Source organism: Saimiri boliviensis, chromosome 21, assembly GCF_048565385.1.
Source record: "Saimiri boliviensis isolate mSaiBol1 chromosome 21, mSaiBol1.pri, whole genome shotgun sequence".
NCBI classification, from domain to species: domain Eukaryota; kingdom Metazoa; phylum Chordata; class Mammalia; order Primates; family Cebidae; genus Saimiri; species Saimiri boliviensis.
In genome coordinates, this window is record NC_133469.1 from 25,519,423 (window position 1) to 25,541,638 (window position 22,216).

The window sequence follows — 22,216 nt, forward strand, 5'->3', positions numbered from 1 at the left end:
TATTTGTTTAAGGTCTCACACAGGTGGGAAAGGGCAAAGCAAACTCATCAGGGGGCAGCTGCAGGGGTGGGGCTAACAGTGCTGCCAGCTGCCACTTGCCCCTGCTCTGAGCACTCTTTCTGGGATGGCTTTTAGCCTCCCAACAACCTCTGGTGGTTATCCCCACTTCACAGGGCAGGCTGTAGCAGTAAAGCTAAGGAACTTGGCCGGGCGCGGTGGCTCAAGCCTGTAATCCCAGCACTTTGGGAGGCCGAGGCGGGTGGATCACGAGGTCGAGAGATCGAGACCATCCTGGTCAACAAGGTGAAACGCCGTCTCTACTAAAAATACAAAAAGTTAGCTGGGCATGGTGGTGCGTGCCTGTAATCCCAGCTACTCAGGAGGCTGAGGCAGGAGAATTGCCTGAACCCAGGAGGCGGAGGTTGCGGTGAGCCGAGATCGCGCCATTGCACTCCAGCCTGGGTAACAAGAGCGAAACTCGGTCTCAAAAAAAAAAAAAAAAAAAAGCTAAGGAACTTGCCCAAAGTCCCAGGGTGGGGTTCATGCTGGGGAACCTGGCCTCTAACCATGAGGACACCTGGGAAATCATTCTGATTCCTTCTGTCCTTGACCTATCCCTCATCGGCCACCAAATCTGAACTTTGGCTCTCTCAAGGCTCCCCCTCCTATTTCTTCACCTCCCCACCCCAAGGAAGCCCCTCCCCTCCTTGCTTTGTGGTGTCATCTGGCACCCTCCTTCCATTTTGCCTCCCAAGATCTCTCAGATCCTTCCAGGCTTTGCTGAAATCTCCCCATCCTTGGATCCAGGATGCTCTTTCATGTCCCTATGGCATTTTTGCTCACATCTGACTTGTAACAAGTTTTCTTTTCTTTTTAAAAAAAGTTTAAAATACTTATTTTCCGCTAGTACACCAGTTTTGACTCCTAAGCTCAACGAATGCAGAGTTTAACTGCAGTTTTTTAGGGAGTATAGAAAAAATACTTGTTGAGTCTTGCTTAACTGCAGAACCGGGGTAAGGAAAAAACCCCAGCAATCCTTAGAAAAGGAAACTGCATCACTATGGTGTGACTAAAGTATCTTATTCACTGTTAACTTTTGAGGCAAAGTCTTGCTCTGTCACCCAGGCTGGAGTGCAGTGGTGCAATCTCGGCTCACTGCAACCTCCACCTCTGGGGTTCAAGCGATTCTCCTGCCCCAGCCTCCCTAGTATCTGGAATTACAGGCACCCGTCACCACACTCAGCAAAAATTTTTGTATTTTTAGTAGAGATGGGTTTTCACAATGTTGGTCAGGCTGGTCTCGAACTCCTGACCTCAGGTGATCCACCTGCCTCAGCCTTCTAACGTGCTGGGATTATAGGCATGAGCCACGACACCCAGCCAACTTTTTTTTCTACCAAAGGAGATTCTAATTTCTTCATTCATAACTACTGAGAATAGTTAGATGTAAATCCTTCTAGATTTTTTCCTACATACATAAACCTATTGTTGCAAAATATACATATTAGGTATCCTTTTAACCATTAGTTAAGTGCACAGTTCCATGGCATTAAGCAGTCACACCGTTGTACAATGACCACCTCTTTCTACAGGCCTGACTTTCTCGATATACTGTAAGCTCCCTACGGTCCAGGAGCCCACGCTGGCCATTTGTGTACAGCAGGTGGTAAGTGTGGTGGCAGAGGGAAGAGTGACTGGCGGGTGGCATGGGCTGAGAAAGATAGACCACTCAGTGGGCAGCAGTGCCAGGTCTTAAAAGACTTGGTTAGCTTCAGGTAGTTTTTGAGACAGATTTTCACTCTTGTTGCCCGGGCTGGAGGGCAATGGTGCAATTTCAGCTCACTGCAACCTCTGTCTCCTGGGTTCAAAGGATTCTCCTGCCTCCGTCTCCTGAGTAACTGGGATCACGGGCATGCACCAATCATGCCCAGCTCATTTTTGTATTTTTAGTAGAGATAGGGTTTTGAAAAGCTGGTCAGGCTGGTCTTGAACTCCTGACCTCCAGTGATCCACCCATCTCAGTCTCCCAAAGTGCTGGGATTACAGAGGTGAGCCACAGCACCCGGCCTTCAGGCCGTATCTCAAAGGAATTCCACAAATGAACTTGTGTGGAGGTTCACGGCTTTCAAAAAGGCATTCATTTTGTTTACCTCTCGACCTACGCTGAGAAGTACATACTGTCTGGCTGCCGTGCAGCTGAGGAAACAGATTCTAGGAGGGCAAGCACCCGTTTAAGGTCTCACACAGGTCGGAAGCGGCAGAGCGAACTCAGTCAAGGTCTCTGGATGCCTGGTGCCTCTGGCACGTCCACCTCGCCCCGCAGGAGGAAAACAGCGAAATGTGACCACAGAAGTGACTGGAGATGGCCTTAGAGTGCTGGCCGGCCCCACTCTCGGTACCCCGTGGTGAGAGGGCAGCTAGGCACGAGAACCTTGTCCCGGGGAATGCCACCACCACGTGTGACTCAGGCTCGCAGGGTGGAAGGCTTCGAAGGAGCCCCCGCCACGCGGTGGGCCTCTCTGTGCGTCAAGCCCCGCGCTGAAACCCTGCGGTCGGAGCCGGTTCTCCCTGTTGCACAGACCGGTTCAGGGGCTTGCCTGACCAAACCCCGCGGCAACGTGCCCGGCCTCCGTGCCGAGCTCCGGCCCACAGATGCCCGGGAGGCCGCGGAGCCGGGGCCCCTCGGGCAGAGACTGGGCCCCAGAAGGTATGGGGACCGGGGGGCATACGGGCAACGCGCCAGCCCGGGGGCTCCTGGGGGGTCGGGAGAGGCCAAATCTTGGAAAATGGGGCGCGTCTCCCCTCAGCACCCCATTCTGCCTCATAGCCCTCGGTCCCCACCAGGCCCTCGGCTCGGCCACACCCCCTCCGACCCCCTAGTTGTGCCCCTTGGTTCCCCTGCCCCTCAACTCCCAGCCTTGGGTTCCTCAGGTCCGCAGCGGCCCCTCTCGCTCCTCAGCCGCCCTCATTGCAACCCCCGCACCCTTTGGGTGCCCCCCTGTGAGCCTCGTCTCGGCCTCCTCACCCTTCTGATTCCGCCCCTCCGGTTCCTCGGTCCCGTTTCACCCCCGTGCGCCTTGGGCGCTCGCCTGACCCTCGCCCCAGCCCCGTCAGCCCTCCAATCCCGTCCCCCGGGCCTCCTCACCCGTCACCGCGGGCCTCGGCAGGCTCCTCAACGCTTCGCGTCCCACAAGCCGCTCCCGATCGGCCCCGCCCACTTCCCGTCCCCGGCGGCCGCACAGGCGCAGTCGGGCCTACAAGCCAGCCGGAGGCTGGGCCTCTGCTGCCCCCTGGCGGCCGCGCGGACCGTGACTGCGGTCCCTTCGTGGTAGAACAGTGGCTCCATCTGGGCTCTGGACCCGCCCCACTCCCCGGGCTCTTGCTTCTGTTTTGTAGCTTTGGGTGGGCGGCTGGATGGGTAAAGTAATCTCTTATCTCACAGCGCCCAGAAATTAAGCAACTTGTGCCACCAACATCTGGTACGTGGCAGAGCAGGGATGCAAATGCAGACTGCCTAGGCAGGCTCATCCATCGGGGAAGGAGGCACAGTCCCGGGCCCATTAGGGGTTGTTTCCACAAACGTTTGAGGCTTAAAGCTAGATTTGTTATCTTTCCATTCTGGAGGTCAGAAAGCCACTTGGTCTCAGTGGGCGAAGATCCAGGAGTTGGCAGAATGCGTTCCTTTCTAAGGACTCTAGGGGAGAGACTGTTCCCCTGCCTCTTCCAGCTCCTAAGGGCTGCCCACATACCTTTTGTACCCTTCCTCCAGCCTCAAAACCAGCAATGATAAGTTGAGCCCTTCTCACACTGCCACCTCTAGTTCCCTCCTCTGCTACTTCTAAAAACCTTACTGATCTGATGCCACTGGGCCCACCCAGACAATCCAGGATCATCTCTCTACTTTAAAATCAGTTGATCAGAAACGTCAATTCCCCTTTCCCAGGTAATTTTATTTTATTTTGAGACCAGGCTGCGATGCAGTGGCATAACCTGGGGTCTTTGCAACCTCCACCTTCTGTGTTCAAGTGATTCTTCTGCCTCAGTCTCCCAAGTAGCCGGGACTACAGGCACATGCCAGGACACCCGGCTATTTTTTTTTTTTTTTTTGGTATTTTTTAGTAGAGACGGCATTTCACCGTGATGGTCAGGCTGATCTAAAACTCCTGACCTCAAATGGTCCACCTGCCTCGGCCTCCCAGTGTTGGGATTACAGGAGTGAGCCACTGCATCCATGTAATCTAACAGCAGGCACTGGTATAGGACATGAACATCTCTGAAGGGCCATTTTTCTGCCACCACAGAGGCTCATAAAAATTTTTCTCTCTTTTTAGAGACAAGGTCCTTCTCTGGTGCCCACACTGGAGTGCAGTGGCATGATCATAGCTCACTGAAGCCTCAAACTCCTGGGCTGAAGTGACCCTCCTCTCCTGCCTCAGCCTCCCCAGTGTCTGGGACCACAGGGAAGCACCAGCACGCCCAGCTGATTAGACAAATTCTGTAGAGACAGAGTCTCCCTATATATCCCAGGCTGGTCTTAAACTCTTCGGCTCAAGTGATCCTCCTGCCTCAGCCTGCCAAAGTGCTAGGGTTACAGGTATGAATAGTCACATCTGGCCAAAACATTTTATTTTAAAGGCAGAAGAAAGAAACCTTTAAGTCAAAGAAAATGGCTTAATATTATATATTATATTCATCTTTATACCAATGCAGTTGTAAACTATATATATATATTTTTGGACATAGTGTCTCACTGTGTCCCAAGCTAGAGTGCAGTGGTGTGATCTTGGCTCACTGAAACCTCTGCCTACCGGGTTCAAGTGACTCTTCTGCCTCAGCCTCCTGAGTAGCAGGGACTACAGGTACATGCCAACATGCCTGGCTAACTTTTTTTTTTTTTTAATATCTGAAAGCAAGTTTTTAAGGATATGGAAACTTCTTTGTGTTTTAAAGAGAGACAGGGCTTCACCATATTTACCAGACTGGTCTCGAACTCCTGACCTTGTGATCCACCTGCCTTGACGTCCCAAAGTGGTTGGATTATAGGTGTGAACCACTGCACCCAGCCAACTTTTTTAAATGGAGAATGGGGCGCCCAGATCTTACTGCGGCTCTGCCCACCTGACCTTCAGCCCTATAGGCCTGTGTCCTTGCCAGGAATGAATGTCTCTGCAACGTTTCTCTAACAGGAGGGTTTCAGTGGGTGAGACCAGGAACCTGGAGAACCAGCAGCAGGGTTTTTAGAGACGGAAACCATCTGGGGTGGGGTTGGGTCTGCAAGGCAAGAGGTGTCTGGGCAGGGAAAGCAGGGCTGGGGCGGAGGGTCCTGCCTCATCCCACTCTCCTGCTTGCTCCTTCCTTGATCCCTGTCAGGGCAGTCACAACGAGCAAGGCTTGAGGCTACTTATAATCAGTGGCCTTGGGCACATTCCTTAGCTCACCTGAGTCTCAGTTTCTTGATCAGTAAAAAATGGGGACAATAGTAACCATCCTATCTTAGAGGGCTGTTGTGAGAGCCTGAGCCACCGTTTCTCAAACTGCCCCTGATTTCACCCACAACAGAATGGCTGTGGGGTGAAGTCTGACAACCACAGAACAGGTGAGGTGGTGCAGGGGCAGGCCCTCCCACACTGTAAGGTGCAGTGTGGTGCTGCAGCAGCTGATATTCCCGCAGGTCTCTTCGGAGGGAGCCGTATTAGACTCTTGAGCACCGATTGTATTCGAGGTCTGTGGCTTAGAGATCATGGCAAAGTGAGGCGCCACCAAGAGTTTGTCCCTATGGGCTCCAGGCCAAGGACGTGCCTGTGAGATAACTCCTGCCACGTGGCTCTGTCAGTGCCTCACTGTCCGCATTCCATCATGCCTGAGCTCCTGGCTCTTGGCTTACCCAGGTGAAAAGAATCTTTCAATATCACCCACCTAACCACAGATGCTTTTCTGCTTCTCTGGCAACACTGTGCCCTTGGCTAGGTGGGTGGGGCCAGGGCTCTCTGGGCCAGCCTGCAGCCACTGACCTCTTCAGTCTGCAGGGTAGAGGTACAGTCCCATGGAGTGTGGCTGATCTGAAGGCAGTTCTGGCCTGAAATGGGCCTTGTCCCTCCCTTGTCCTCATTGCTCCGAAGGGCAGGCTGGCAGCAGAAGCAGCGAGGTTGGATGCTACTGGATGGGAGAAGGTGACTGGACTTGGGAGTGCAGAATCAGGCTGTGGAAGCCAGGGGCCCTGAAGGAGGGTCATGCACAAGGGCCAACCGCAGAGGAAAATAAATGAACACTTTGTGATCAGCCCTGCCAGCAGCTGAAACTGCAGTGTAGCAGCATGTAAGGAAGGAGTGGCCTAGGTTTAAGGCCGAAGACACTGTCTCCGCTCCTCTAAGCCTGAATTAGCCCTATAACCTAAGGGTCCTGGAGGTTGTAAAACCTACAGAGAAGGCTCTGGGTTCACTGGGCCTTGTGGGTGGAAGAGAAGAGTCACAGCCCTGCACTGGCGACCCAACAGATGTAGCCTTGCTAGGGCCTCAGAATTGGACCAGAGTGGGTAGGAGGGGGCAGAAGCTTTGAGACACCCCCTCCTTCCTGAACCCTGTACCTCTGAGACACATCCCAGGACCCACTGTGTGGCTCCCCACATCACTGCATATTTTCATTCAGCTTAGAGTAGCTCTCCAAACTGTGTTCCAGGGAACCCCCACTTCACCTGTGAGGGCCTCCTGGAGGGGAATCCAGGTGGGGCGTGCTGTGCGGGCTCTGGGTTTCCTTACGCGAGTTCTCCTATATGTCCTGGTTCGGACTGGGAACCTACTACTTAGTGGGGGTTCTGTGTCCGAAACATTTCTGATCCACCCCTTAAAGGTTCCACTGAACAGCCTGGAAAGCTGTTTTGCTGAGCTTCTGCCACCACCCAATGAGGCACGGGCGAACTACAGAGGGAGTTTCCAACAGTGGGCCCTGCACAGGTGTCCCTCCTTGGAGAGGGGAGCACCGGAAGGCGCTGCGGTCAGAGGGCCGCCTCACTGTCCGAATTCCATCACACCTGAGCTCCTGGCTCTTGGCTTCCACCCCGGTGAGAGGAATCTTTCAACATCACCCACCCAGTCACAGATGCTTCTCTGATTCTCTGGCAAGGCTGTGCCCCTGGCTAGGGGGGCAGGGCTGGGGACTCTCTGGGCCAGTCTAAGTGGTCTGGGTTTAAGGCCTCAGGTGCAGTGTGGTGCAAAAGCCGATATTCCTGCAGGCTTCCTCAGAGGGGACCGTATTAGACTCCTGAGCACTGATTCCATTTGAGGTCTGTGGCTTAGAGATGACAAAGTGAGGTACCACCAAGAGCCTGTCCCTATGGGGACAGGGGTGGGGATGCAGGGAGGCTGCTGCCAGCACCTGCCACCACAGGGTGGTCTGGCCTCCAGGGTATTTTCTAAACCTGGCAGAAGTGTGGGGTCAGGCGGGTGACCCCGAGCAGGAGGCTGCAGCAAAGACCAAGGGGATTCACGAGCCAGATCCAAGCAGAGCGTCTCCTAGCCCCGTCTGCTTCACTAGATTCCTCTCCTGCTGGAGCCACGGGCTGTCAAGGCTGCCGATCAGGGCCGATGCTTGTGCACAGAGCTACCATCAGCCGCACAGACTGAGATGGGGCGTGAGTGCAGACTGCTCTGTTCTCCAGGGATCCAGGCTTGGGGCCTCCCTGCTTGCACTGCCAGAGTGTAGGGAGAGCAGGGAGCACTCTGGGCATGTGTGTGGAGGCTGAAGGGAGAAGTTTCAGAGAGGGAAGGAGGGCCACACAGATGCCCAGTGACACAGTAATCCTCTGACACTGCTGCACCAGCAAAGGTTCCCAGCTCAGGAGAAGACAAAATGCATTTTAATAGTTTGAAGTGCATGAGGTGTCTGCACGGCACCGCAGCCTGAGGGAGGGCAGGGCCATCATACGAAGTAAGCGGCCAGGGCTGACATCTTGTCCTTGGGCCGCCTGGGGTTGGGCTTCCCCGGGGGCCTCCTGGCCCGGCCCCGCCCTCGACCCTGCCTCCTCCCTGGTCCACCGCGGTGCATGGGGTGGCAGGAGGGCGCATGCTTCAGCTCCACCAGCTCCTGGAAGATGGGGTCACAGAAGACACAGCCCATGTGCTGTGTCTCGTCACCCGGGAGTGGGGACTTTGCCTTGTTGAAGTCCACGTCAAGCAAGGCGGCCTCACAGACACTGCAGGTGTCGGCGGACACCCGCACACGGTGGGCGTTCTCGAAGCAGTGCGCCACCACGTTGCACTTGTTGCAGGCCACCTTCCACTTGGGGCCCGAGGTGGGATCCAGCACCAGCACCCCACTCTCGCATTCCACGCACTGGCCGATGCCCAGCATGCTCAGCGAGTGCTGGCAGGAGGGGTGTGTACATTCATTGCAGCCCATGCCTGGTGGAAGAGGGGAGCCCTGTGAGGCAGGCTTGCCACACCTGCCTGCCCTCTGCGGCCTGCTCCCAATGCCTCAAGCTCCTGGATCCCTTGTCCCAGCAGAAGAAACTCTTCTTGGCCTCGCTCCTGGGGACAGCCTTGCTTATGCTTTGGCTCCTGGCTGCCGTTACTTCTGTTTTCTGCTTATCCGAAACCTCCTCAACTCTTGAGGCCCCTTGCTGGCACCGTCCCAGTGAGTTCCAGCTGACTCCATCCCCACTTTGCTTTGCTGCCACAGCTTGTTACTGGTAACGCCACATGACCCTCATGTCACTGGGCCACATGGACCACCCTGTCAGGTGCTCTGGAGGCAGCAGGAGGGTGGAGATGGGGCCTCACTCTCCCGGCAGCCTGAGGCCTTAGGGGGCTTCCTGCAGAGCCCACGGTGAATGTGGGCAGACACCTCACTCCTGCAGGTTCCTGGTCTGGCTCGGTGCTCTCTGACCTGCCTGCCTGGACACAAGCTCTCCCTTCTCCAGTAATGAGGATGAGGATATAGGACAGTGGTGGACGCGGACTGGGGGTGCCCACTCACTGGGGGGGTCCTCTTGCTCACTCAGCTCCAGAGGGAGCACTGCACACCTGTGCCCAGGTCCTGAGAGTGGACCAGGGTTGCCTGCTTGATTCTGACAGAGAGGGGGTGGCACTGCCTGGCTGAGACCTGAGCAGTGCCCCAGCTATATCCAGGGTCTCTCGTCTCAGTGCCAGTGAGTGCAGTAAAGGCCAAGGTGAGGGGTCCCCTCAGAGTCCGGCCTGGTGTAAGGCAGGAGCTGACACTGAACAGAGACTGCAGCTGCCTGTGGACAGGAGGGAGCGGCCGCACTCACCTTTCTTCATGTCTCGGAAGGGAGGGTGGTTGTAGCAGTAGGGGCACAGTGGGTAGCTCTTGCCCCGAGAGCCCGACGACCACAGGACCAACTCAAAGTCGTCCAGCGGGCAGCGGAGCTCCTTGTAGAGCTTGATGGTGCCATTCTGGGGGAGTGTGTAGGTCTCGTCACAGTGGGAGCAGTGCAGGTGGCTTGGCTTGGCCTGCGGTAATGCCAGGCAGGGGCTGTGAGGGTCACTGAGGCCACCTATTTGGCCCCTGCCCCAACTCCTCTCATGATACACAATATGTAACCTGTCATGCAGAACCTGTGACACATTGCCAGGCAAGGACCCCGAGTCTCCGGGCCTTGCCCCGAGCATGCTGAAAGGCAGTTTGAAATCCCTGTGCGTACGTCAATGCCCACAGTGGCAAGTGGTGTGCTGTTAGGAAACGCACCGTGTTTGTGTAGCCCAATGGCTATGTCTCAGGGGTCATGGCGACACTGGGTATTTTTTGGCAAGGCTGCTTTATGCTCATTCTTCTGTGACAATCAGGACAAAGAATGTAATTCCTATGTGACCAACGATAAAGCTGAAGCCTACGAGGGTGAGGCTGCTTTCCTGAGTCAGTGCTCCCCGCACCTACCTGGATGTACTTCATGAAGCGGTGGCACTTCCCGCAGCGTGACAGGGGCTTGCCTGTGGCTGCCAGGGGCGAGAAAGACACCTCCATTAACTCATCCATGCCTGTGGGCAAGCAGAGTGCAGAAGTCACCACTCTCATAGTCTCTGGCAGAAGGCGCCAAGATACGTGGTCAAGGGTCTGAGTGTGAGAGTGTCCCCGCCGAAACTGGTTTCTACTGTCCGTGGCAGAACGGCAGGGCAGCAGCCCCGTGCATCAGAGCGCATGCTCCTGGCCATGTGTGGTGTAAATGCACCTGCTCTTTCAACCCAGCCAGGTGGTGTCACTGCCATGACCTAGAGACCTGCAGCCCAGATCTGGGAGCTGGTCTTATGTGGGGACCTGGGTCCCTAGGTATTGGCTGCGCTGACAGAGGGTCCTCTGGTGAGGGGCAGGCCAGAGGCAGACTCTACCAGCAATGGAGTCGACAAAGTAGTGGAACTTCCTCTTGAACACGTCCAGGGTGTGGCCCAGGACCTGGCGGTAGTCGGCCTTGCCCTGGGCGATCAGGTTCAGCTGCTTCTCCACTGCACTGCGGATGGTGGGGAGCACCAGCTCTGCATCTGCGAGTGGGCAGGGGGCAGATGCTGCCCTGAGCACTCACACCCAGAGCTCTGCCACCCCCTCCCAGGCGGGGCTACTGCCCTGCCCACCAGTCCACAGCCTGAGATAATACCCAGGCTGGTTCCTATGCCCCTAGACCTTTCCTGACTTCTCACTCGGAAATCTCAGGCAGAGTGGCCAGTGGCTAGACACACATCACAGATGAGCTCCAGGCCGCCCTTGGTCCGGTTCTGTGCTCCTCCCTCTCCCCTTGGCCTCTGGGGAACCTCCAGTGGATAGAGCTGAGGCACTTTCGCCTCCCCTTTTGGTTCCCTCACACGTCCGTTCAGCGTTCAAACACACGCAGCTCCTGCTCTGGGCAGGTCCTGAGGTAGCGCCCCTTCAGTGGTGTTGAGGGAGTGCATGTGGGGCTGGGGGATCACTGCAGGGCAGGGCCTGTCTGGAGGGGGCGGCAGAGCCAATGCCCAGGGAGAACCTAGGGATCCCCGGTGAACCCTGGGGGCAGGGCCGACGAACTCACCAATCTTGTAGTAGCCGTCCACCAGGACAATGCCAAGGTTGGTGGGTTTCAGCCGGCGCCCGCTCTCCACAGTGACATAGTTGTGCTGGCAGATGTTGATATGAACAGGGATGCTGGCATCTGTGCCTGCGATGTACAAAGCCACAGGGTTCCTGGCCTACCCTGGACACGCCCCACTGAATCACATGCTGTAGCACCTGCCACAGGGCCCCTCGTGCTCAGCTCTCATGGCTCCTGGCCACCCACAGGAGGGAGGGCTGTGTTCTGAGCACCCACTGCACTGTGCTGGGCACCAACTGCATGCCTTTCACGTTCTGCCTTGAGAACACAAGGGCAGCCCTCCCTGCACTGGGTCTACTCCTGCTTTATGGTAGAGGCTCGGAGGTTAAGGAACTCTCCAAGGTCACAGTGCTTATTCTGTGTCTGGTAAATGTGACTTCTTTGGCTTCTCCTGCCTGGATCCTGTGACACCCACCTGGTCCTGGAGCCAAAGCCCCCTCCACCAGAACATGGAGGGGCTTACAAGCTCAATGCAAAGACACTTCCTGTCTCCCGTCTCCTCCCTCAATGCAAGGCTTGTCACGGTACCCAAGGCAGGCTCCCAGTCCCCAGGATTCCACTCTCCCGCCCAGAGCCTTCCTGGCAGAGGGGCGCAGCAGAGGCTGAGGCGTTCTGACTATGGTGGGTGCCAGTCAGAAGGGCAGAAAAGAGGCATAGGCTCCCTGCACGCTCACCAGCATGGGCAGGTGACACACACCTTCCCAAAGGAGCTCCCACAGAATCTCACATGGGAAGAAACTGGCCTCCAGGGGCTAAGGAGCCTGCCGAAGCTCGGCACCTGGTGTGGCCGGCTGTGGGTGGTGTGTGCTGCCACCGTCTTGAGTCTGCTGGGTGCCATGATGTGCGGTGTGGGCTCCTCTGCAGCATGTGCCCCGCCCACTGCATTCTCACCCCAGACCTTTGGTTAGGCGCCTTTTACACACTCCTGGGGGCTCAGTCACAGGCTCAGACCATTCTCCTGTTCAGAAGGTAACACCAGAGCCCTCTTCACTGTCACAAACTTGTATTGGTGATTGGGTCTGGCTCACTGGCTACCATAGGGCTGCCAGGAGCCACAGTATCCCATCAGTGGGAGAGGGCAGAGGACGCAGGCAGAGCACAGCCCACACTCCACAGTGGGCTGAGGGCTGCAATTTCAGGACCTCGGCAGGTGCCCTGGACCTCTGGGAGGAGCAAGCCCAGAGCTCTGCTTTCCTGCCAAGGTTGCCACGGTCACCAGGACCCTCGCCTGGGGAGGGACACTTCCTGAGAGTCCACCTCTATGACCACTGCTGGAGCAGAGCCTAGACACAGTGGCTGTGACATCCTAGAGGCCTCTGGAGCCCATCAGCCAGGTACAGCTGGAGATGGAGCCACAGGCAACAGGCAGTGCCCAGCAGTGCGAGTGCCACCTGGGAGAAGGTTCTGTCAGTGAGGCTGGCCCCCAACATGTGAGACCTCACTCAGCCCTAGGCCTGAGGACTTGGGAGGCCACCTCTCCTGTGAGGAGTGTGCACTGGTGACTACATTTTTGCTTTGATAAACTCCCCTGGGCTGCCCCTTGTTGGTTAGAAACTTCCTGGTCACCCTCTGGGGAGCCCTGTTCCTCCGCCAGGGAAGCAGCTCCTGTGACGTCTCATTTCCCTGTCACGTGACTTCAGGACAGACCAGGCTGGCTGTGTGGACTCAGGAGACTGCCAAAATGATTTCTATGAGTCATTTGACAACTCGGCCAATCTTCAGCCCTGTGGGCATTAGTCAGCGTGCGCCCACCCAACAGTGCATGAGGCACATCTGGGCATTCACAGGGAAGACCAGGTTCTGAGTGGAGGACTCGGGAGGGGATGCCTGCTGTGGACCTGCCTGGCTGGCCACAGGCGGGGTCATCAGTTTCCAGACACCAGCCTGTTGATGGCTGCTGGGCTGCGCACACAGGGGTGGCTGGGCAGCTTTGTGAGTAGACTCTCAGCCTGAGTGCTGGAGACAGAGCTGGCTCTAGGGCCCGGGAAGGCGTACCCACCGATGCCGTGCCTCTCCATGAGCATGATGAGCTCAGCCTCCGTCAGGTAGTCGGGTGGGCTCGTCTGCTTCTCCAGCATCTTTACCTCACTCACAGTGAAGGTGTCGCCCCGCTGGCAGGTGGGCAGGCTCTCCTCCAGGGGCACGCTCTGCCAGGGCATGATTTCTGTGAAGCCTGGAAAGACAGGTGCCGCCACTCAGGGTCCCCAGCCTGGGGGGGGCCTGGGTCTCAGACCCTCGGCCTCCCATCCCCAGACACTATGTAGAATGGTTTTTTTTGTCTGCCCATTAAGGTGGGGAGGAGGAAAGCTGGGCCCGCAGTGTGACCTGGTGAGAGGACGGTCTTCCCGGAGCAGGTGAAGAGCTCGGGCCCGATCCTGAAGGAGATGGTGCTCTGCAGGTACTTGCAGTCATGGCTGACTGTGGCGACGAAGTGTCTGGTGATGTACTCACAGAGCCACCATGCGTCACCCCCTGCAACAGGCCAGGGCTAGTTAGCCCTGCAACAGGCCAGGGCTCTGGCCGTGAGGAGCGCCAGCTCAAACTCTCGCTTCAGCAGCAAGGTCCTGCTTACAGGGCCACTGTGCAGGACACACTGCAAATTGATGGAAGGAGGAAAGAAAATGTGTAGGAAGCCTGGACGCGGAGGCTCACGCCTGTAATCCCAGCACTTTGGGAGGCTAAGGCGGGTGGATCACTTGAAGTCAGGAGTTTGACACAAGCCTGGCCAACATGGTAAAATCCCGTCTCTACTAAAAATACAAAGAAATTAGCCAGGTGTGATGGTAGGCACCTGTAATCCCAGCTACTCAGGAGGCTGAGGCAGGAGAACTCCTTGAACCTGGAAGACAAAGGTTGCAATGAGCTGAGATCTGGCCACTGCACTCCAGCCTGGGTGACAGAGCAAGACTCTGTCTCAAAAAAAGAAGAAAATGTGGAGGAAGAGAACACAAGCCTCTGTGCCTCAGTGGTTCCTTCATGGCTGCAGCTCCCCCACCTTACACAACCTCCTGCCCCTGCTTCTGGCAGGACTGCTCTTCAGGTGTGGGCCTGTCCTTCTCGTGACATGTCTCGTGACATGACACCATCACTTCAAACTCAGACTGTCCACAAGTGGCCTCTGTCTCTACCTGCACCTCATCTGCCTTCTCATGGCACTTGGACCACTGGTACTGCCTCAGGCCAGCTGGGAGGTAGGAGGCGCCCCCCGCCCCCCACCGCTGAAACCTGCCACTCTCTGCCTTGGTTTCATTTATGTCCCCTGTGGCGTCTGCCCCCTTGTCTCCCTGCAATAGCCACCTGCACCTGCTGCCACCTCTTCATTCCTGTCCTGGTCCCACAGTAATGAAGCTCTTCTTCCAGGTGACTCCCGGCTTGCTCACAGCCAGAGCAGGCAGGGGCTGAAGGAGCCCCCGCACTGCCGGCAGGGCCTGCAACCTTCACTGTCGCAGCTTGCCTTTCCCTCCCTGGAAGCATGGTGGGTATGGGGTGAGAGGGGTACCTAATTCGGCTTCTGTGGCAGACCTCATGGGGGTGATGGGGAGATGGTGGCCGGCGTCGTGGCCTTTCCGTGGGCGGTTAATGCCTTCTGCTAACAACTGCTTCACCTGAGGGAGAGAAGACATACCAGAGACTGTGGCTGGGCTCGGCTCCCTGCCTGGGTTTGGCTCGAGTACCAGACCTGGTCCCAAGGTCTGGTGACACACACACACATGTGGGAGCCAGCCTGGCTCAACTCACCATGTCAGCCCAGTAGGGGTGGTTGGCCTGCTGCCGCAGAGCACCCTTCAGGTCAAAGTTCTCAGGGCAGTGGGTGGTCTCTGTCCGTGGGTAGCTGATGTAGCCTTGCGTGTAGAGCCGCTCGGTTGTCTGCATGGTGTGCTGCGGTCCCATGCCTGTGAGAGACAGGAGGCTCTCAGAGGGCCAGGTGCCTGCCGTCGTCTGTGCACTCAGGTTCCCCCCAAGGAGGCCAGCCCCTCCTGGAGGGTAAGGGTGGCTCTGAACAGGCACGGTTAGAGTACAGAGCTGTTGGCCAGGTGGGCACCTATGCCACACAGCCTTGTCTGAGGCTGAATCCTGCACCGGTGAGGGTTGGCCCAGGAGGGGCCTGATGGGAAATGCCGCTCACTCGGGACTTGTGGCCATGGGGATGAGACATGGCCTTCAGAGCACTGCTCCCCACGCACTGGCCACGGAGCCATAACCATGCCTCTCGTTGGCTCACGGCAGAGTTAGCACACAGCCCCATTTTGAGCCCTTGGGTGTTTCTGTCCTCATGACACTCTGGGGCCACTGAGGGGGGCTCGTCCTGCTACTTCCTGGCCAGCCAAGGCTGGCAATTAGCTAGGAACCACTCACGGCATTGCTGCCCTCTTGAGGACACTGGTGCCACAACTCTGAGAGGACACTGCCCATAGTTCCCTGCAGGGGGACACCAATGCCTAGGGGCTGACAGCTGCCAGAGACCACCAGCTTTCCAGCCCAACGCCCTCCTCGCTACTGAGGAGACAAGGCTGAGAGGCAATATTCACACTGGTTCCCAGGTGGTGACATCTGGTGGAGGCCTCTCCCCTCACCAGGGATAGCTGCTCAGGAACACTAACATCAGGATGTCCCCTCAGGGGTGGCCAAATTTACCACCTTTACAACCTAAGGAGAAGTGAAATCCTCACGAGGCTCAGATCTCCTTGAAACCTCAGGCACTGCCTTGCCTCCTTCGGCACTCACTGCTCCAGGCTGAAACTGCCTTAGGAAGCCTTCTGGAGACTAAATTTAGAGAAATGTCCCTACGTACCCAGAGAAGAGCTGGCCACACGCAACATCTCCACGGTGTTCAGGGCCAGAGGCCTCTGCTTGGCTTTTTCTTTCCTGCTTGTGGCCTCCACCTGGAAGACAGGACAGTCAGTGATTTGAGGGAGGAGGAAGACACTACCATAGAGGAAACCAAGATGTGTGGATAATGAGACTTAGGAATTCTCTTAAAAAAAAAAAAAAAAGAAAAGAAAAAAAGACATATGGACGAAGGATCGGGTCTCATTTCGTCTCCCTGCTTCTCCAATTCACTTCTCAACAGTTTAAAGACTTGACTGAATATTTATTCAGGACCAGGACCAGGAAGGATAAAAGAATGAAAATTCTCTTTAAAAAATAATTTTTTAAGATACAGGGTCCTGCTCTATCGCCCAGGCTGGAGTGCAGCGGTACCATGAGAGTTTACCCTCAGCTACCATCAGCCTTGAACTCCTGGGTCAAGTGATCCTCCCGCCTCAGCCTCCTGAGTAGCTGAAACCACAGGAACATACCATCATACCTGACCAACTTTTTATTTTTTCAATTTCTTACACAGACAGTGTCTTGCGATGTTGTCCAGGCTAGTCTTAAACTCTTGGCCTCAAGTGATCGTCTCACCTCAGCCTCTCAAAGCGCTAGGATTACAGGCATGTGCCACCAAGTCCAGCTACATTAAAAATTTTTTTTTTTGGAGACAGGGTCTCCCTGTGTTCCAGGCTGGTCTCAAACTCCTGGCCTCAAGTGACTGAATATTCTTTTCTGAGAATTTTCTAGGGGAAGAGAAAACCTGGAAGATTGAGGAGTCAGAAGAGTTGCAGATGGAAATCCTACAGAAGCCAGCATCAGCCAGGCTACAGGGAGGGCAAGTGGGGCCCGTCCCAGGGCAGTGCGGCTCCTTGCTGTGGGGAGGGCTACTGCCTGCACCTGGTGGTACTGCTACCTCTTCTGATTTTTCAAGAGAAGCTGGAAGGCAGAATTTTAGTGTGAAATCTCCTAATTTTTAAGTACTGGTAACTACTCTGGAAATTTTCTAAACACCATATAGGTTGTGCAGTGTATCCGTGGGCTGTGCTCGATTGGGGTCCTACCACTGTCTACCTCTGCTGAATGCTTGTTCAAAGAGACAACTCTTTGTTTTGCCTATAGCGAAAACAATCCAAACAACTCAACTCCAGCCCCTTGCCCTTGCCAACCCCACATAGGCTGGTCAGGGCAGTGCCTTCTGCATTCATGACCGACAGATGTGGGCTAACACGGAGACCAGTTGTTACGTGCAGCAGGGAGGCTGGGCTCCCTGGAGTGAGGGCTGGAGGTGGCGACGGTGTCTCTCCAGGAATGTGATCAATGCTGACAGCCTGGAGCAGCTTTAGAAGTCTCAGATACCTGAGACAATGGCATGGTGGGCAAAAGTGCATTCAAGGAAGGCCAGAGAAGGCGGCTAAGGAGGCCAGGCTGTGTCTCAATGGATCTGGTAGCTGTCACGCCTGTAGCATGTTTACTTCAATAGCCACAGATGTGTCCCTAGGCCATGCAGCCAGGTCACCTCATCCTTTTCCTAGAAACCAAGCAGCATGTCCTTTCAATTCATAGAAACCCCGAGTAAGAAACAATCCCATGAAAGCACGCAAGCTGACTGAATTGGGATCTCCAGCCTCTCCCCTGCTAGCTGTGACCTTGGGCAAGTTCATCAACGTGCACACAGGTCCCTCTACAGTTGCTAGCTTGAATCTCTGAGTGAAATGGAGATCTGCCACACGGGGGTAATACCCAGTAGGTCACATGGAAAGGGGAGAGTGGAAGGGGCCTGACAAGGTCACAGGTATACACAGTACCTAGTATGGAGTGGCCATGCAGTACACTGTGGCACTGGGCAGAAATATCTTAGTAGGAGTATATGGCGGAGTAACCATTCCGCTTTCCAAAAAGATGGCTGTGTTTCAGAAAGGAGGAGAAAGATGTGGCCCACGGTCACAGGCTGTTCCTCCAGTGGGAGCCATCTGAGGCCCACCCTCACCCAAGGCAACTGTGACAGGTGTGGGAGGAGCAGGCGCACCTGGGCTTCCTTCTCCAGCTTTGTCATGTTTAAAGACATCTGTGCGATCTCCCGGTCGAACACTCTTACTCGGTCCCAGTCCAAAAGGAGAGATCTGTCTTTGTCAGTGTTAACCTGCAGCAAAAAGGATAAAGGGGTGAGCCCAATGCCAGGAAGAACCAGGACCGATGAAGCTGGTCACTGTCTGGGAGCAAAGTAACCCTGGCTCTAATGGCTCACAGCTACACCTGTTGGGGTGGGCAGATACGCAAGCTGACATCCCGTCCTTTCCACCCCAGCCCCGAAACCAGGCAGCCAGTCTCAGGAAGGTGGCCCGAAGCTGAGGCTGTTGTGTCCTTAAGAAGCACCTGAGCCCCTTCCTCTTACACCACCCCTGCCTATCCCCAGTGCTTGGCCAGTGCTAGGTATGGTCACCATGGGGGTCCCAAGCCTGTTAGCCAGAGCAGTTCCAAGACAGGGTCTTGCTATGTAGCTCGGGCTGGAGTGTAGTGATACGATCATAGCTCACTGTCCCTGGACTCCTGTCCTCAAGCAATCCTCTTGCCTCAGACTCCTAGGCTATTGGGATTAGACATGAGTGACTGGCCTAACTGTATTAAGTCTTACCGAGAGCTTTTGCGAAGGCTTTTAGTTGAAGAAAGGGTTCTGGCCCGGAATACGGTCTTCTCGCCGCCATAAGCCTTCTCCATGACGGGAAAACCAGCATCAAGAACCTGGGGGTGGGGAGTGGCCAGCTGTAACCTACCTCCCAGATCCCTGCCATGGCTCCCCACCCCACTGTGAAACTTGGCTCCTTCTAGGGAAGAGCACGTGTGCTCAGCCCCCTCTGCTGCTCCTGCCGGACCCTCTATATCCCCTTGGCTTTCCAGAAGCCCTGGGCTCTCCACAACACCCCACCACATGGCTTCCTTTCCTTCCATCTCAAAACACATTCCAACACTCCCTTCTCATTCCCACCCTCTCTCTTCTAATCCTCTGCTTTCATCCCCACGAAATGAGGAAATGCTACTGCCAAGTACATGAGGGACCTCTTAGTCCCTGGATCCATCCCACGTGAACCAATTCCTGCCTTCTAGAAGCAGGGAAGGCTTGGAAGGGTGGGTGGAAATTTTAAAAGACTGAAGAAAAGACAGGGAAGGAAAAAAGAATGAAGGGAAAAGGAAATAGGCAAGAGCAGGAAGGCCACAGGTGGTCCCAGCACAGCAGGGATCCTGGAGCCAAGACTCACTAGGAAGGCCGTGCAGTGGGACTAGGGTCACCGCCGGAGCCTGGCCACGCAGCTTCCTTACAGGGAATAAGTGGCTTCATTTCTGAAGGGAGAAAGCCCCATGAGCTGCCCCCATTCTCCATTCCTACATGCAAAGGCCCCCAGGGAGGAGCCACCCTGTAGGGGAGGAGAGGGTATCTGAGAAGGGACAGAGTGTGATCGCATTTGCTGAGGGTGTTGTACTGTAACACCAGGCGCCTGAGCTCCCTGTCTCACTGGAACCAGCTCTTGAGCCTGGGGTGAGAGCTGGGGGTGCAGGAGCACAGGGGCGACCCATAGAGAACAACATCCTGAAGGGCACCAAGTGAGACCAGCAGTCATGACCACTGTGAGGGCACCATGGCCAAGGAAAGCATGGGGCCTGGGGTGTGCACAGGGAGCTGCCACCTGCTTCTCTGCAGGGCTCCCAGAGGTGGCTGGAGGCGGATGGCATCCTGGGCAGGGCAGGAGATGAGCAGAGTGAGGCCTGCAAAAGGAGCTCGGTGTCGAGGTCGGGAATCAACACTGAGACCTTGGGCTGGGCGCAGGATGCTGAATATCAAGCTGCCTAAGACAGCCCCCTTCTGAAACCTGCATCTACCCAGACAATTCTGCCCCTCCTATGTTCACTGACACAGTGCATTCCCAGCAGCGGGGGAATACTTGACCACCCTTAGTACAGCCTATGCAGTTAAAAGTATCCATGGAGTTTCAAAAGAAAGGGAGCAGGGAAGTGTTTTTAAACCAGCAGGGTATTCCCTCCTTTGGCCCCAGGAATGATGTGACTGCTGGTGTCGGTTTGGGGATGGTGTCACAAAGACCGTAAGTGAGGACCAAACTGAGCTTCACACTCACCTCAAAGCAGATGTTCTCCCCCTCCTTGTCGCAGTCCAGCCACAGCACGATATAGTCGCAGCCTCTGCCCTCCACCTGCCACACAGCACACGTTCACACGCACCCACTACAGGCCCGGCTCGTGCCGCCTGCCCCCAGTGCTCCCATCCAGCACAGGGCTTGGGCCCAGGCCCTGAACCTCAGCTAGGAGAACTGGTACCGGGGCGGACAAGGAGCTGGCTGTGGTGAGGCTGGCTCAGCTAACAGAGAACAATTAAGTTTATAACCGCTGTTTTTGGATCCCCACCCAACCAAAAAATATATATATAGAGATATAAATGCAACATGACCTTAAACCCCAAAACTGCCCAGAAAAAGGGTTAAAATGAAATAATCCTAACTGATAACAGCAGTTGTCTTGGGTAGTATGATTATAAATAATTTTTTTGTCTTACTACTTATCTGTGCTTTCTAATTTTCCACATCTGTATGCATTTGTTTGAAAATTAAGGGGAAAAAAAAATCCCCAACCAAACAAGCTATATATTTTTTTTTTTTTGAGATGGAGTCTTGCTGTGTTGTCCAGGCTGGAATGCAATGGCATGGTGTTGGCTCACTGCAACCTCCGCCTCCCAGTTCAAATGATTCTCCTGCCTCAGCCTCCCAAGTAGCTGAGATTACAGGCATGTGCCACCATACTCGGCTAATTTTTGTACTTTTAGTAGAGATGGGTTTGCACCATGTTGGCCAGGATGGTCTTGAACTCCTGACCTCATGATCCACCCAATTCCTACAGTGCTGGGATTACAGGTGTGAGCCACCACACCTGGCCAAAAGAAGCTATTTTCTCTTTTTTTTTGAGATGGAGTTTCGCTCTTGTTGCCCAGGCTGGAGTGCAATGGCGCGATCTCGGCTTACCGCAACCTCCGCCTCCTGGGTTCAGGCAATTCTCCTGCCTCAGCCTCCTGAGTAGCTGGGATTACAGGCACACGCCACCATGCCCAGCTAATTTTTTGTATTTTTAGTAGAGACGGGGTTTCACCATGTTGACCAGGATGGTCTCGATCTCTTGACCTCATGATCCACCGGCCTCGGCCTCCCAAGGTGCTGGGATTACAGGCTTGAGCCACCGCGCCCGGCCTTAAAAGAAGCTATTTTCAAAGCAGAAGAGCTGCTCTCCAGGACTGAGGGCTGGCATTGGCAACTGCCTTTTCTGTGTTGGAGGTGCCTGAAGGTGCCTCCTGGGCAAGCAGGGGGAACTCACAGAAAGAGCTAGCAAAGGCCCCCCTGTCCAAGGGGGATTAGGACTCAACCAAAGGTGGGCAAAGACATCCGAAACTGCCAGTTGTGGAGGGGGTGGGGGCCCTGGTGTGCTCATGCCCAGGCCAGCCCAACACACCTGCAGGAACTTCACCATGTTCAGCTTGGGGTTAGCTTCTTTCTTTTCCGTGGGAGCTTGGCTGAACAGCTCTGCGGGGTCTACTTTGTCCCACTTGTTGTATTTTCCTACAAACCAGTCATAGTGACATTGAATCACATCTCAGTTTACAGAGGCTCGGCCTCTGAGACCATCATAACCCCAGGAGGATGATGATCCCACAAATGAAGAGGGGAAAGCTTGGAGAACGGTTTGCCCAGGGTCATCCTGATGATCAGAGGCAGAGCCAGGATACTGGGTTCAGGCTTTTGGTAACCTCCTCCCATCCAGTCTCCTTTCTGCTTGGCTGCTGAGCTGACACCACACCCCGGCCAACCACAGGAGCCAAGTAAGCTCTCAGACAGCTGCTGCTCAGGGCTCACTTCTGGGACTTTCCCGGTGGCTAGGAGCACCACTCCTGGGGCTCGCTTTGCCTGAGCACTGGATCCCACCACTGGTGCCTTCATTGGCACTTCCAACCTGGGTTTCTGGAACCCAGCACTCTGTGGGGCACACATGTGCTCAGTCATTCCCATTAGAGGACCCATCTTTTTAAGCCTCACGTGCAGCATATTCACCTAATCATCTACAGAGGCCCAGTTCTTGCATGCTCAGCCACCTGGCTTTCTTTTAGGCCCCATTTCTTTTTTTTTCTGAGACAGGTTTTCTCACCCTTTCACCTAGGATCAAGTACAGTGATATGATCATGGCTAACTGCAGTCTCGACCCCCAAGCCTCAATCCATCTTCCCACCTCAGCCTCCCAAGACTACAGGTGCACATCACCATGCTGGCTGATTTAAAATCAATT

General features: G+C 55.3%; 2 protein-coding genes across 5 annotated transcripts in view; both read right to left on the reverse strand.

Annotated features, from left to right (window-relative positions):
• Positions 1-9,351, reverse strand: part of PPM1F (protein phosphatase, Mg2+/Mn2+ dependent 1F) — a 39,525-nt gene extending 30,174 nt beyond the window's left edge. Inside the window, exon 1 of one of the 3 annotated variants that reach the window (XM_074391012.1) lies at positions 9,263-9,351. The gene's annotated coding sequence lies outside the window, so the exon portion shown is untranslated. Of the gene's footprint in view, positions 1-3,025; positions 3,072-3,145; positions 3,232-9,262 lie in introns of those variants that run through there. The other 2 variants (XM_003942635.4, XM_010330460.3) reach the window with 2 other exon arrangements.
• Positions 7,831-18,604, reverse strand: LOC101042876 (DNA topoisomerase III beta). 2 transcript variants are annotated; one of them, XM_039462359.2, is made up of 12 exons: positions 18,516-18,604; positions 17,910-18,023; positions 15,861-15,951; positions 14,807-14,961; positions 14,568-14,673; positions 13,394-13,540; positions 13,068-13,241; positions 11,009-11,134; positions 10,338-10,487; positions 9,889-9,989; positions 9,263-9,464; positions 7,831-8,396 (listed from the first exon to the last, which is right to left on the reverse strand). In XM_039462359.2, the coding sequence occupies exons 2-12, from the start codon at positions 17,946-17,948 to the stop codon at positions 7,915-7,917; spliced, it is 1,773 nt and encodes a 590-aa protein (XP_039318293.1). In that variant the 5' UTR covers positions 17,949-18,023; positions 18,516-18,604; the 3' UTR covers positions 7,831-7,914. The 2 variants fall into 2 exon arrangements, with proteins under 2 accessions (XP_039318293.1, XP_039318294.1); XM_039462360.2 differs by lacking the exon at positions 13,394-13,540.
• Between the last annotated feature and the right edge of the window lie 3,612 nt (positions 18,605-22,216).

Excerpts from the sequence above, each read along its gene's own strand:
- LOC101042876 (XM_039462359.2), bottom strand. The coding sequence starts at position 17,948 with ATGTCTTTAAACATGACAAAGCTGGAGAAGGAAGCCCAG. Across the intron at positions 14,674-14,806 it reads ACCCCTACTGGGCTGACATG|GTGAAGCAGTTGTTAGCAGA; the intron begins GTGAGTTGAGCC and ends TCTCTCCCTCAG. Across the intron at positions 11,135-13,067 it reads CATGGAGAGGCACGGCATCG|GCACAGATGCCAGCATCCCT; the intron begins GTGGGTACGCCT and ends TGTACATCGCAG.